The sequence below is a fragment of the Stenella coeruleoalba genome (assembly GCF_951394435.1).
Source record: "Stenella coeruleoalba genome assembly, chromosome: 3".
NCBI lineage: Eukaryota > Metazoa > Chordata > Mammalia > Artiodactyla > Delphinidae > Stenella > Stenella coeruleoalba.
The window spans coordinates 41,938,175-41,952,941 of record NC_137148.1 but is presented as its reverse complement, the minus strand read 5'-3'; the positions used below and the strand labels follow the sequence as shown (position 1 = coordinate 41,952,941).

Genomic DNA, 14,767 nt, shown 5'->3' with positions numbered 1-14,767 from the left:
ATAATTATTTGGACCTGGTTTTCAATTGCCCATTTCTAGCTGGAGATTTCCAGATATCACCATTTAGAAACTTAAGTTTCCTAAAATGCCTCTCCTATCCATTTCCACTAAGGGGAATTATTCCTGGGACTTACCCCAGTCCCATTTTGTTTAGCCTGATACCTGGGCACCCTCTAACCTGTGGCACGCTGGACTGCCCCGGACTTCTAACCTCTTCTGGGAACCTTGAACTCTCCAGGCCCGGCTGCTCTCTGCAACCATGGTGGTCCCAGTCCTGGTGGAAACAAGAAAGGGCGCATAGAAAGGAGTCATTTCTCTGAGCTCATCGTTCAGGAGCACAGGAGCTTGTTGTTTTCCAAATCTTAGCCTTTAGGACTTTTCGGTTAACCTACACGGAACCTCAGAGACTTTATCTTTTTGAACTGTTTGGCTTTCTGTAGTCTCCTTTCCCCATGATTATCTGCCCAAGATAGAGATTTTTTGGCCAGCTCTCTTTCCGTTGCTCCTTCTGGCCAATTATTGTCCTGCTAGAGACTTGGCCCTTTGGCAAAGCCATCACGTTGTGGAGAATCAAGCGCGTGGACTGCGTGTCCCTCCTTCTCCCTCCCTTTTCACCCAGTTGACCCTAAGATAATTTGGTTACTCTCTTCTCCAGTGGGAATTTCAAAACTGTGATTGTCTTTTAGGCCCTGCTCTGGGATAGATCAGTGTAAAGGACTCATGTTCTGGTTTTCTTATCAGGATTATGGGGGGTTATATTTAGAAAGACCCCTGGAATTGAAGATATAATCCAGAGCTTTCTAGCCCTGCGTTTTGGCCAAGCGTGACAATTTTATTCTCCAACACTCAGTTCTGACCACATGTACTTTTACACAGGAATTGTCCTCAGCCTGGAGCCAGGTGGAAACTCCTTTCCCCTCATTCCTACCCTCTTTCCCTCAATGTCCTATGAGAACGTCTACCTGATCTACAATGGCAGTTGTGAAGAACTGGAATACAACCTTCCCTTACTTGCCATTTGTAATAGATACTATATGTGGAGCTATTTCTTTGAATCCTTAAACGCTCTGGCCAATAGTGACTGTGTCCTAGACAGGCCAGACTACAATAGCTTTTGTCTGCCCTAGTCATACCTACCAACTGACTTTCCCCATTACTAGACTCCGTGGGGTTGGAGAGCATGTCTTGTGAATTTCTGGTTGACCACAGTCTCACTGAGCTTTCCACACATAGGTAAGTGCAGTGGAAAAAGCATGAACTCTGGAGTCACACAGGACTAGACTAAAAACTGGGTTCTTGCACCTATTGGCTAGAGTGAATTATTTAAATTTTCTGAGCCTCAGGTTTTTAAAAAATATGTCAATGGACACAACAATTCTTGCCTAAAACAAAATTAAATAAAACGAGTTACATAATGTGCCTAGCAGAGCACAATTAAAGTTAGGTATTGTCAGTGTGTTTTTGTTAAACAAATGGGTAAGAAATGTCTTGGATTGCCTTATTTCTACTGCTTCAGGATGTAAATGTATACTTTATAATTAAATTTTGTAAAGTACTTTTCAAGTAGTTTATTTATTCATTAAACAAATATTTATTGAAATGCCAAATGTAGAATGGTGAACTAATACTCATTTACAAAGCAGCTGTAAGTAAGCTTCTGAACTATGTGCCAGGATTCCAGCCTACAAATTCCTTTGTTTTATGGGAAAATATTTATTTTATTAGGCATATTTTAGAACTTTCTGATTGCTTAATATTCTCATGCCATGATTCACTATAAAAATGAGTATAGCTTTCCAACTGTAAGGAATTGGTTAGTGAGGACTTAGATCCTTTCTTGAAAGACCTAGAAATGCCCAAGGCCTGCCATTTTGAACATTGATATGGCAACAGACCAATTAGGTCAAATGCATATCTACAAGTGAGATATTATTCTATATTTTAGTGCATAAATGGAGGCTCAGTGAGATTAAATGACTTGCATAAAAGCCACAGAGCTGACAGTTGGTAGCATTTGTATTTGACTTTACATCTGATCAAGCCAAGGTTCAAATTCTACTACACTCCTACACTTAGATTTTTATATTAATGAATGTCCTTTTCCTTCTTGGAGGAAGAACGGTAGTAATTCAAGCAGTTGGAGCCAAAATGGCCCCAGTAATGTGCGCTAAAGAAAGAGCTCTTATCTACAAGCCTGAAGATCTGGGTTCTGATCCCATCTCTGCTCCCAACTAACCCTGCCATTGAGTGGAGGGAGAGGAATTGAAACCGAGAAGGACCCTTGGGGCCCCTGGGCACGGAAGCCTTTTTTGTCCCCTGTTTCTTGTAGGCAAGACTCCAGCCTCCATGACCTTCCCTGAGTTCCAAAGGGCAGATTCGAACAGTTGCTAATCAGGGGAGAAGCAGCCAAGAAACCACCTGAGGCGAGACTAAAGGGACCAGAGAAGCTCATCCAGATTAGGAGAAGAGACCACCTGAGACAAGATTAAGGCATCCCAGGCACTGCACACACCCTAATCCTGTCAGCAACCCCACCCTTGAACTATTGCTATAAAACTCTTCATCAAATCCTCCCAGGTTGGGACACATAGTTTTCGAGGGCAGGAGCCCTCTGGGGCCCCCTTTGCCTGGCAAAGCAGTAAAGCTATTCTTTTCTGCTTCACCCAAAACTCTTGTCTCTGAGATTCATTTCGGCACCAGTGCAGAGAGGCTGAGCTTTCAGCATCGTAATTACCTGGAATCCCAACTTCTCTGAGCATCTCAGTAGCCTCTCAGCTGTAAACTTTGACCCGTCACACAAAAGTCAATAGGGTCCCTGGCCATCTCTTTAGCCTCAGACAAATGTTTTTCTTTGTGGTTCTATAGGAATCAAGGGACGATCCAAGGGATGTTATCATATTATCCCTTCTAGTAAAAGCACTACTCTGAGAAGGTCTAGGACTTGGAACCACATATCCACCCATTCAGAAGTCAGGTAGGAATACAGCCTCATTAAAGCCCTAGAGAAATGGACCAAGCTGGAGGTGGTGAAGGGTGGACCATGTTGGGATAGGCAATAACCACTTCTTGATTTCATAGTGCCCAAGGCATTTCCTTCTCCCATTCTGCATGTACTGAGTCATCAAAGAAAAGGGACTATTGGTCTATTCTTGAAGTTGGTATAGTAAAGCACCATGGGATTTACTTTTTTAAATTATTATTTTAACTTTTTATTTTGAAATAATTTCAGACTCAGAACAGTCGCAAAAGAATACAAAAAATTATCTTATACTATTCATCCATATTCACCAAATTTTAGCATTTACTGCCTTTTATCTGACTTAGCTTTATCATTCTCCCTACACACACACACACAACTTGAAATTTTGAGAGCCAGTTGCAAACATGACGCCCCCTTACTACTGTATTTAGTAATATATTTATATTTATTTACCTCTATATTTAGTACATTTATATTTAGCTCTGTATCGTTTCTAAAAACAAGGGGCCAGTCTGCTATATATCCACAGTATAATTTGCATAAAATTGCATAAAATTAACACTGATACAGTGCTATTTTATAATCTATAGACCTTAGTCAAATTTCACAAGTTGTTTCAGTGAATGTCCTCTATAGCAAAGGAAAAACCCATAGCATAAAACAGAGCATTTAGTTCTCAGGAGCCTTTGTCTCCTTTAATCTGGATCCATTCCGCAGTCGTGTTGACTTTTGTGACCTTACCATTTACTGAAGAGAACAGGCCAGTTCTTTGTAGGAAGTCTCTCAGTTTGTTTTTTTTTTTTTTTTTTGCGGTACGCGGGCCTCTCACTGTCGTGGCCTCTCCCGTTGCGGAGCACAGGCTCTGGACGCGCAGGCTCAGCGGCCATGGCTCACAGGCCCAGCCCCTCCGCGGCATGTGGGATCCTCCCGGACCGGGGCACGAACCCGTGTCCCCTGCATCGGCAGGCGGACTCTCAACCACTGCGCCAGCAGGGAAGCCCTCTCAGTTTGGTTTTATCTGATGTTTCCTCATAATTCAGGTTATGCATTTGGGGCGGGAAAGCCCTGAGAGAGGCTGGGTTCTTCCCAGAGCTTCCTGTCAGGAGGCACTGGTGCTCTCTTTGCCCTGTCACTGACGGTGATTTCTTTCATCAGTTGGTCAAGTGCTGTCCTTTAGGTTTCTCCACCGTGAAGGTTGTATTTTCCCCTTTGAATTCTATAAGTATCTGTGAGGAGACACTTTAGAACTATCTAAACGTCCTGTTTCTCATCACAATTTAGCTCGCTAGTTTTAGCAGCCATTTTAGGATTCTTGCCTGAGGCATTTATTACTACTTGGTTGCCAAGTGGTGATTTTTCTAGTTTTCTGTTTTTCCTTCTACATTGGAATTCTGCACCATTGAATTGCTAATGACATTCCAGAAAGACTCTGTAAAAGAGAAAATATCTGAGCTAATCTAAATCCATAGGAAATAAAAACACCCCTCTCCCCTCTCCTTAATCCCAGAGCCCAGGTATTCTGCTAAGTGGCTTATCTGTCTATATTTAACACAGTGGAAATACGCAGAGCTGTTGGAAGTTGTTCCTAAGGCTGCTTTCTATTTAAGGTAACAAATAATTCCTAATCTTCTCTGAGAACCTTCTCTCCTCAGGTTGACCCTATACTTTTTTCTCATAAAGTCTTGGTCTTATTATTTTCCCTTTCCTGGCCCTCTCCCAGTAGAGACACACACACACACACACACACACACACACACACACACACACACACACACACACACACACACACACACACACACACACACACACACACACACACACCATAAAACCTGACTCTTAAAGCTGGTGAAGTTAAATCTGTTTTCTAAACATTAGAGACTCTACTCACCTCAAACCTCTTTCAGGGCATGATGACTGGCAAGTTGACATTCCAAAGGCGCCCTTACTCCCTTTGACTTCTAGCTCAGCACTTTCAATTACCTGCTATCTGGTCTTAAAGCTCAGACACTCAAGGTGAATCTAATTCATTTCTCTCTCACACTCTCCCATGTGAAATAAGTCACTTTGTTTTCCACAATTCCTCACTCTTAGAATGACTTTTCAAAAACAGAACCTAAAACAGACCTCTCCTCCACTAGGCTCCTGAAATACAAAACTATGTTTAAGACTCTTCCCCAGTTACTTCCTTCAGAAGATTTCTGACCTTCATCACTACTCTTCCCATCTATGAGAACCATTCTTTCCCTGGGACAATCATTCTCCTTACAGTAGATATCAGAAGACCTTAGATTATTCTAATAACTTGTTATATTTTTTTAGGGAAGCTAATTTTCACTTAACACCAAAGGAGCAATGAGCACGAATGACCTGCATCCAAGAAAACCTTCCTTCCTGGTTAATAGATGCTGTTACTTTTAATATTAAGAAACTGGATCTCTTTTGCCTTATAATATTATTACTCTTAAGTATAATGGGAACCTTTAAGGAACCATCCTCTGGTCTGAAATCCATGGCACAGTCACCCGCTTTTAGGAGGAGGAATATATTTATGATTGATCTTTTGTCATAAATCTTAAGCTAGGAATAGAAATGGTAGCTCTACTAAATAAAACTGACTTTATTCCCCAGGAGCTTCTGGGGAATTAAGTTACTAGTTAGTACCGGAAATTACTATCTTTGGAGAAACTCCAATTTCTCACGAGTAACCTTGCTTTTTCTATTAGGAAATATTGAGAGATGATATATTCTTCTCCCCACTTAAAATCCTCAAGTGACAGCACTTCCTTGCTTTATCCTTGAATAGGATAAGAAAGAAAAAATCTCCTCAACAACAGTTTTGGCCGCTCTGGGAACATAGATCTTTCCAGATCTTTTCTTCCATGAAACTCACTAGTCAAAAGCCTTTCTGGTTCTAGATACATCCACTGTAACAAGCAGAGAGTCAGAGCAATGCATCACCAAACCTCTGTTAATTAATACAGTACAGTCATCGCTACATATCTGCAGGAGATTGGCTCCAGGACAACCGCCCCCTCCTCCCCCACCGCCATGGGTACCAATATCCGAGGATGCTGAAGTCCCATATGTAAACTGGAATAGTATTTGCATATAACCTACACACATCCTTCTGTATACTTTAAATCATTTCTAGATTACTTACAACACCTAATACAATATAAACGGTATGTAAGTCCTTGCCAGCATGTGGCAAATTCCAGTTTTGCTTTTTGGAACTTTATGGAATTTTTTTTCCAAATATTTTTGATCCACGGTTGGTTGACTCTGTGGATATGGAACCTGTAGATGTGAAGGGCCATATTTCCGATACTGGCTGATGAAACAAACTCAACTTCTCTCTAAATTATGTGACAATTTATCCTCGGCACGTTTGACGTGGACACTCAAGTATTTCGGCAGAACCTACCTGTAAGTTCAGATATTATAACAGATAGCAGGTCAGAAAAAGATGTGACCTATAGGAATTAAGGGTCGAATATTTTCTCTCTAGCCTTCCCTTCTGTGGTTGCAGTTTTAGAACATTCAATCACTGCTGTTGAGGGAAGGACTGCCCACATGGTATCTGGACAACACAACGCTGGGTAGAACCCATCTCCATCTGATGAGATAAAAAGGACACTGATAGGCCACAGGCATTAGGGACTTGGATTACATCTTGAAAAATATCTTAAGCCAGGTGGGGCAGTTTGAAAATCAATGAAAATAATACTTGCAATGGAATGAAATACATCATATATTAAAATTCATGAGTTGATGATTCTTAAACAACGAGAACAATGTTTGGAGATTGGAGCCAGGGGACTCATCTTCTGAAAAATGATATATAAAGGGAAAGAATCAAACACTTAATCCTGTCTTTCCTGCATGTACTGTGCAACCAAATAGCTGATAAGAGAAAGTTCTTTATAAATAGAAGAATTACAGATAAGAATGAAGAAGGAATGATAAGATAAATAATATCAGTGTTTTGCCACTGCAAAAATAATGAGTTTAGGCAATTGTATCAATGAGTATGTAAAACTGTTAGTTGATAGGCTTATGGGGAACTTTAAGATAGTTGGATCAATCTGGCAGCACTTGAAGCCACTTATCAATCTTAACACATCCGAAAGAGAAGCAGCCCAGCATTATTTTGCCTTGCGATGCAATGCAAGAGGAAATATACAATACAACGTGTAACACATTCTTACCAAAAAATTGAACCTGATTCTTATTAAGCCTCTAGATTTAACCGGTAGTATTTAGGAAACATAGGGACCAGAGGAACATGCTAAACAACACCATATGGATGCAATCAGCAAAATCCAGAATGTAGGAAACTCAAAAGACAAACAACCCAAGTTCTTCAGCAAATAAATTACAAGAAAAAAATTAGAGAAAGGGAACCTATAGATGAAAAGAAACCAATGAGAAGTACCAAACAAATGTGAGGTGTGGAGTTAGGATCCTGACTCAAAGCAACTATGTTAAAAAAAAAAAAAGACATGTACTAGACCACCAGAGATATTTGAACACTACACTAACTGAATATTTGAAAAAAGTCATCTTTTACTAATCCTAGAGCATTTACAGATGAAATGACATGATGTCTGTGATTTGCTTCAAAATAATCTCGTGGGCAGAAACGTGGGTAGGAGTACATGTGAAGCAAGATTGGTTGGGAGCTGGTAGTTATGATGCTGACATGGAAGTGAAGGTTCATTATAAACTTTTTATAATATATATACCTTAGGCATTAGTCGTCTCAGAATCAATGTACTTTTCTTTCTCTGATAAGTAGATCATTTTGGTAATAGAATCACTTAGGTTTGACCAATAAGTTAGCACACTTTTAATGTTCCTGAGTTTGCATGGAAATGTGCAGTAGTTTGAGGAGGGGTAGAGTAAACCCTGAAAAGACATGTATCTCTTCCAATTAGGATATACGTTAATTCTCGTATTATCCCTCAAACCAGGGGCTGATTTTTCTTACTATCTGGCCAGGTCAGTGAGCAGCTGGTATTATACCAGCATGTAGACCGGGAGAATACAGGCTGGACTGCAGAAGACTCTTTCATGTTGACAGTGTCCTCCCCACCAGCAGCTCTAGGCCCTGAGGAGTTTCCTATAACTATTTCATATGAAATTAATGAACCTGGTCGGCAGAGTCGTCTGCTCGCAAATACAGGTAATTCCACCATGATATAGTCAGTACCTTATCTCTAATTATTAAAGTAGGGACAATTTGGAAATACATCTTTTCCTTTTTAATTGTCAATGCCAATGTATCCACCTTTGAAATAAAACTTATATGGCTATAAAAATTTGTTATTTCTTTATGTGTGCTCTTTCTCTGGGCCTCTGCTCTCTCCTCTCATATGCCTCAATAGTTGTAGTGGGGAAGGATGGCAAATTAGCCTTACAAAATTCTTATTTGTACCTCCAAATGGGGACTTCACCATGCCCATGACTGAAAACTGTTGATGGAAAATGAAAATAACAAATAGGGCAAGTTCTTAAAAGGAAAGGGGTATTGAAAGCTGCACCTGTTTCCATGGCAAGAGAAAGTGCGGTAGTAGGTAAGTTAGGAGATTAACACGTTATAAGTGAACCTCAAGGTTTTAAAACTCTCTTACGTGAAATGTTGACTTAACAGTGTGGGCGTGTGTATTTAAAATTTACTTTTTTTGTATGCTTTGGGTGGCAGTGCTAATTCAGATACCAAGGTGTTGTGAATTATCCACTAGGACAGGCAAATCTGAGGGAGAAAAAGTCTTACAGCTGTCATTTGAAAATTCTAACGAGATATCACTTTGGTCTTTACGTTTGTTTTTAACAGGAGCTGTTGTCAAGGAAGGAGACAAAGTTCTCATCGGCCAATCTAAGTCGGATGCTTCCAACCTCTTACTTAAATTGCCCAAACCTCAGTGTTCTTCATATGAAACTTGGTTCCAAGTTACATCTCTTCCTCACCGTGGAACTATTATGGTTGGAGAGAGGAATATTACCAAAAGCAAACCCAGTTTCTCTCAGTATGTAATTAATAAACTTGGAATCACATACCTTCACGATGACTCTGAATCACTAGCTGACAATTTTACCTTCGCTGTTTGGCCCAACCAAAAGAGCAAGTCCACCACTAAGCCAGAGGCTGACTTTCTTGAAGAGACGTTTAATATCACCATCACTCCTATAAATGACAAGGCACAAGAATTAAGGACAAAAGGGCTTTGGTTGAAAGTTCTGCAGGGCAATAGGTTGGTTTTAGGACCTGAAAACCTAAAAGTGGAAGATCCAGACAGTCCTCCAGAGGAGATCAGATATATGATCATCCGTAAACCTAATAATGGCTTTTTGGCAATGGCTCACCGTCCACACATACCTGTTCAGCGTTTCACACAAGCCCACATTGATAACTCTCAGGTGTGGTTCATACGAGATGGAAGCCCATTCTCCAGAGTTTTACTTCAGTGTGACCGATTCCCCACACCGCCCACTCTACAAGCTCTTCCACCTGGATGTCATCCCCATCTCCATCACCCTCGTGAACCTCACTGACCTACTTCTCCCACAAGGCCAGACAACCGTTCCCATCACCAGTGCTCACCTGTCAGCAGTGACCAATGGGAGGAGCCCCCAAATCACGTACAAGATAACACGGCCCCTCCAACATGGGTATCTGCTCGTCGAAAACCAGGTGGTCATCAGCTTTGGACAGGAGGATCTGAATTCAGGAAAGCTCTCTTACCACATGACATACCTCACTGCCTCAGAGGACCAGCTACGGTTCTCGCTGTTTACATCAGGACAAACACTGCGCAGCAGGGTGCAGCCTTTACTGCGGGTTATGTCAGATCTGACAGTTGCCAACAGAGTGGCCCATCAGCTGAGAAGAAAGGACCTTGATGCTACTGAGCTTGCTAACAGGACTAACAGTGATCCCAAATCTGAAGTGACAGAACTCCCCGTCCATGGCAGACTTGTACAAAGAGTGGCCCGGGGCACCGCAATGGAAGACACGACTGTTCACTCAGAAGGATGTTGACCAAGGACTGTTGTTGCTCGAGCCACACACCAGTCTAACCGGCACGGATAGGCTGAATGACTCCTTCACGTTCCTGCTCAGGGCAGCCCACATACAGCCAGTGACAGGTTGTCTCCCCTTCACCATAGTGCCGCCTGACCCCTTTCTTTTGCAGACCTTTACCCCTGATGTTTCTTTACTAGTCACTGCAGATAAACGTGTGACTTCAGGTGTCTCTCAGGAAAAGCTTGTGGTGTCCTCAGGACCTACAGCACAGACGGGAACTCTGGGGAAGCTGACCCAGACCAGATGGCAGGAAGCAGATCCCTGGGGACGACACAGCGGTGAAGAGCCCACTCTGGATGTCAAGGCCTCTCCCACCAGAGTCATTTGGCCACCGGATGCCACCAAAGCCAGCCCTGGGCACCCACCCAGCCCAGGGAGGGCAGCCTTCTTCTGATAATCATACCATTTGAACCCATACCCCCAGGTCCTAAGCCGGAAAGGAGCATAGCTGTTCCCACTGTCAAAGTGATGGTTCTTCTAAAAAGCTCCTACAGTCCTCCGGTCAGTCTTTTCAGGGTCCAACAATGTGAGCACATGGAAAAAATCTCCAGTCATTGAGCCAGTGGAAAAATGTGCTCCTTGGGAGACGTGTGTGAATCTGGATCCTGACATGGTCAAGCTCTGCCGCAAACCAACCCAACATTGAAGCACAACCAGTACTGGGTGTAGACTGAGGGTGCTTGTTCCTTACTGACCACCTGCTGTGTGTCAGGTACTGGGATATAAAGACAAAGAAATGCTGGTTGGATCAACTGAGAAAAGCCCAGCCCTGCCATCCCTTGGTGTTCTGTTGTAGCTCCATGGTTAGGTGTTGGCAGGTGTTTACTGTAACTTTTATACAACACTCATGGGCTGTCCACAATGAGCTTTGTGTACCCTCTTCTGGACCTGATGCTCTGAGTGTACGTAAGATTTTGCCACTATTTAAACCCTTTACCAAGGCGTGACAGAACATGCTGGCCCGACTGCAGATTAACATGGGAGCTAGAGTCAGTGGAGGAAGGCTTTGACTGTTTTTCACTGAGGATTCACTCGGAGTGATTCAACGAGGAAGTACAAGAGCTGCTTCTGCAAGTAGGAGAGGTAATGTGTCATATCAGTGAGTTTGTTTCTGGTGTTCTTCTGTAACGACTTTTCCCCCTTGGAGTCTCTAGCTTTGACTTCTTAATGCAAGAAATGCCTTGGTGCTCCAGATAGTACCATAGTCTGGCCCCCTTTGCAAGTATTCATTGAATACATTGAGTTTCATCAAGAGGCTGTGTCTATTCTGATTTGTAACGTCAAGCCTATAGTACAAATATTATTTGAAGCCCTAAAGAATAGGTTTAATGCTATTGTGATACCTCAATTTGGCTTCACTTTACAATGAACTGAAATAATGGCAAATTTGTATTTGACTTGTCTAGTTGAGCCTACCATTGGCCGACTCAGCTTCAGTTTCTGTAATTGTAAAATGGTGACATCAGTACTTCTATTAGTTAGGCATGCTTTGGGTAGCAAATCACAAGACATCTGCCACGAGTGGGGTTTAGGTTGCAGATTGGCAAACTTGCTCTGTGCAGGACCATATAGTAAAAATATTTTAGGTTTTGTGGGACACATATGGTTACTTTTTAAAAATTTTTTAACAACCTTTTAAAAATGTAAAAACAATTCTTATTTCCTGAATGTGACCCACAGACTATAGTTTGCCAATCATCGGTTTAGCTAAGTAATAAAAGTGTTCAATTATTTCTACAAACAAGCAGCCTGAGGTGGACATTCCAAGGCTGGTTCAACAGTTCAAAGATGTCGTTGAGAACTGAAGCCGTTTTGTTCTTTCTGCCCTACCTCCCTCAAGCTATTGGCATTTCATCCTTTTGTTTAGCTCCTTGTGATTGTGAGATGACTGCGGAAGCTCCAAGAAATACAGTCCCACTCAAAGGCAGAAATCCTAGTGGGGGAAAAGGAGAGGCTTTTTCTTAGACAGGATCTTATTTATTATTATTTATTAATATTTTTTAAAGTCTTGAGGCCTTCCCAAATATTTCCCCCACTTTTTCATCTCATTGTCTAGAACTGAGCAACATGATTCCCATCCTTTGACCAACCATTGGCAAAGGGAAATGGGATTCACGTGACTGACATCTCTTCTGGGGCTGGGAGAGGATTCTGCCAGGTCAGAGATCAATGAATCAGCCCACCATGTAATTAGGGAAGGCTGGGAAATGGCAATTACATAGGCAATGTGTAGGATCTACTCTTCAAGTATTGAAATACTTGGGAAATTATTTAATCTTTCAAATTGGCATCTACTTTAATATCTCCTTTTCATATTTTAATGATTTTCTTAAAGCCAGTGTTTCTAGCGTGGGGGGAAGAACTTCCCCCTAAGGGGCATTTGGCAATGTCAGGAGACATTTTTGGATTTCACAGCTGGTGCTGCTGGCATCTAATGAGGACAGGTCAAGGATGCTGCTAAATATCTGTACAAGACAGCCCCCATGGCAAAGAATTACCCGGCCCAAAATGTCAATAATGCTAAGGTTGAGAAACTCTCGTTAAAGCCATGATGTAGAGTTTTCTTGTATACCCAGTGAAGGATTAATAAACCCATTACCACGTCTAGGCAAAAAATTGTACTCGAAAAACAGAATGGAAGGGTGAACATTCCGTAGTATGTTTGAAATTGTTATTGGCTAATGGTAAACATGAACATTTTTTAGAGAATGTATTAAAAATCAAACAAAGCTTGAACAGACTCATTTCTTTATATTCCTTGCCTAAGGAAAAATATTTGCCTTGTGTTAACAGGTGGAGCACATCAGGAGAAAAAGAAAAAAAGGGGGGTAAGATATTTACAAAGGTAAAGATGAGGTCAAAGTGTCCCCAAAATTCTGATGCCCCTGATGTGTTCCATATGGAAAAGGGTTTTTTTTCACCTTCTCCCTTTCTGCTCTTCTAGGTTGCTTTTCTCTCCCAACCCAATTTTAACTGTTCTTTGTGGAAACAGATTTCACAGTCTACAGAATAAATGGAAGCATAGCCTATGTGGGCCTAGAGACAACTACCCTTGTCTTAGATCCTCGGATGTAATGCCACAGACAACTGTTGCCACCATCCCTGGCCATGGACAACTGTTGCTGAAGAAGATTTCTCTACTCCTGTTCCAAAAGTGATTCCCTCCTGCATTTCTGGATTCCTCAATTTTATGTACCCCCCTCAAGTGTTTTTTTGTATTTGATCCCTTTGGAAAGGAGGAGGAATGAGAGTCTTAACCCAATGTTGGCTTGATCACTGTGCAGCTCAGAATTGTTCTTAGGCCTGTGCTAAGCAGTTGGGCACTCAGAAGAAGCAGAATGGCACTCAGAAGAGCATCTTTGCCTCTGGTAAGTGGGCCTTTGCTCTCCCTTGACTGGGCAAGGAGAATACCTGTTCTTTGCAGAAGAGCCAGACATACTTGTCTCTGTGACCATGTTGGCTTCTTCCTTGCTTCAGCCATAAAATCTCTGGAGCTAGGACTACCAGCCTGGCCAAACAAAAAAGTCTGATTTCCTTCCTCTTTTTCCTGTTAAATCTGCAACTCCAGGCCAATAAATTTGGTGTCCATATTGGAATGAGACACACACAAGTGCTTTAAAATGATAATTCACATTGTTTATGAGTGTGCCTGCTACAGCAAGAACATCAGTGTGAGACCCAGATGCCAAGAATCACTCATTAATCATGTAATTCATATGCAGCTTGGGCAGATTTCTTCCAGAGGATCTGGGATAGTCTACCGGTTCGCATATGCGTTCAATTTAAAAAGCAACAATGCCTATCATTTGGTGCTGGCTCAAATAAAACATGAAATAAAACATTTTGGCAAAGGCTTGTTTAGTGTTGGAAATTGAAAATCAGTCCGAAATGGTTTCTCCCATATGTAGAGCTGTAACTGCATAGTCTCAATTCTGAATTCATAATGAATTCAGTGCTTCTTAACAAATGACCGGTGATTTAATAAGTGGATACTAAGGGGTACTATCAGAAGAGTAGCTGATTTTGCCTAAGAGAAGGTATACTTTGGGGTGGGCTCGGAGTGGAGGGTCTAATGTTTTTCCATATCTGGAGGCTTTGGCAGATTCTAACCTTTCAGAGATCCTGCTCAGACACTTGGGGGTGCTTCCTTAGAGTCGTGCATTAATTAGGTAAAATCGAGATGACACAGAAGCTGTTCTTCAGATTTCTGAGGCTGAAGTGGACACATCTGGAGAGTGGGTGGTAGGTAATGGGACGTAATGGAATATATCAGATGACATTCCCTGCATTGGGGGATGGGGCTACACTATACACCTCCTGCATCTTTCAGAGGTGTTGTAATTAATAATGAGGTTTGGTTTGGACCTGTGTAGGGAGAGATGTGGGAATAAAAGTGGGCATGGAGCCCACTGTGTGGCATGCTGAACGCTGGAGACTTTGCTAGCCTGCTCAGGAACACCACTAGCTGTTTCATGGGGACCTGGAAGAGGCTGCCTTCTCATAGTGATCTGCAAACATTTATTATTCACCTACTGTATGTGAGATGCTAGATAGTTGATACTGCTTCTAGATATTGAAGATGCAAGATTTTGTCCTGAAAGGAGCTCTTTGGTCTGTTTCCTCTATTGGCTCCTCCAGAATCACACAAGGAATGCCAGGAGAAAAGGGGGTACAGAAAGAGGATAAAGGGAGACAGAGGT

At 41.9% G+C, this 14,767-nt stretch overlaps 1 protein-coding gene across 1 annotated transcript in view; it reads left to right on the top strand.

Moving 5' to 3' along the window:
* LOC307184283 (chondroitin sulfate proteoglycan 4-like) overlaps window positions 1-10,736 on the top strand; it is a gene marked incomplete at its 3' end in the record, with an annotated part of 64,186 nt that extends 53,450 nt beyond the window's left edge. The window contains 7 exon segments of the mRNA XM_079917634.1: window positions 7,982-8,165; window positions 8,817-9,426; window positions 9,428-10,000; window positions 10,002-10,414; window positions 10,417-10,597; window positions 10,599-10,690; window positions 10,693-10,736. Of these exon segments, the coding sequence (XP_079773760.1) occupies window positions 7,982-8,165; window positions 8,817-9,426; window positions 9,428-10,000; window positions 10,002-10,414; window positions 10,417-10,597; window positions 10,599-10,690; window positions 10,693-10,736 (2,097 nt within the window).
* Between the last annotated feature and the right edge of the window lie 4,031 nt (window positions 10,737-14,767).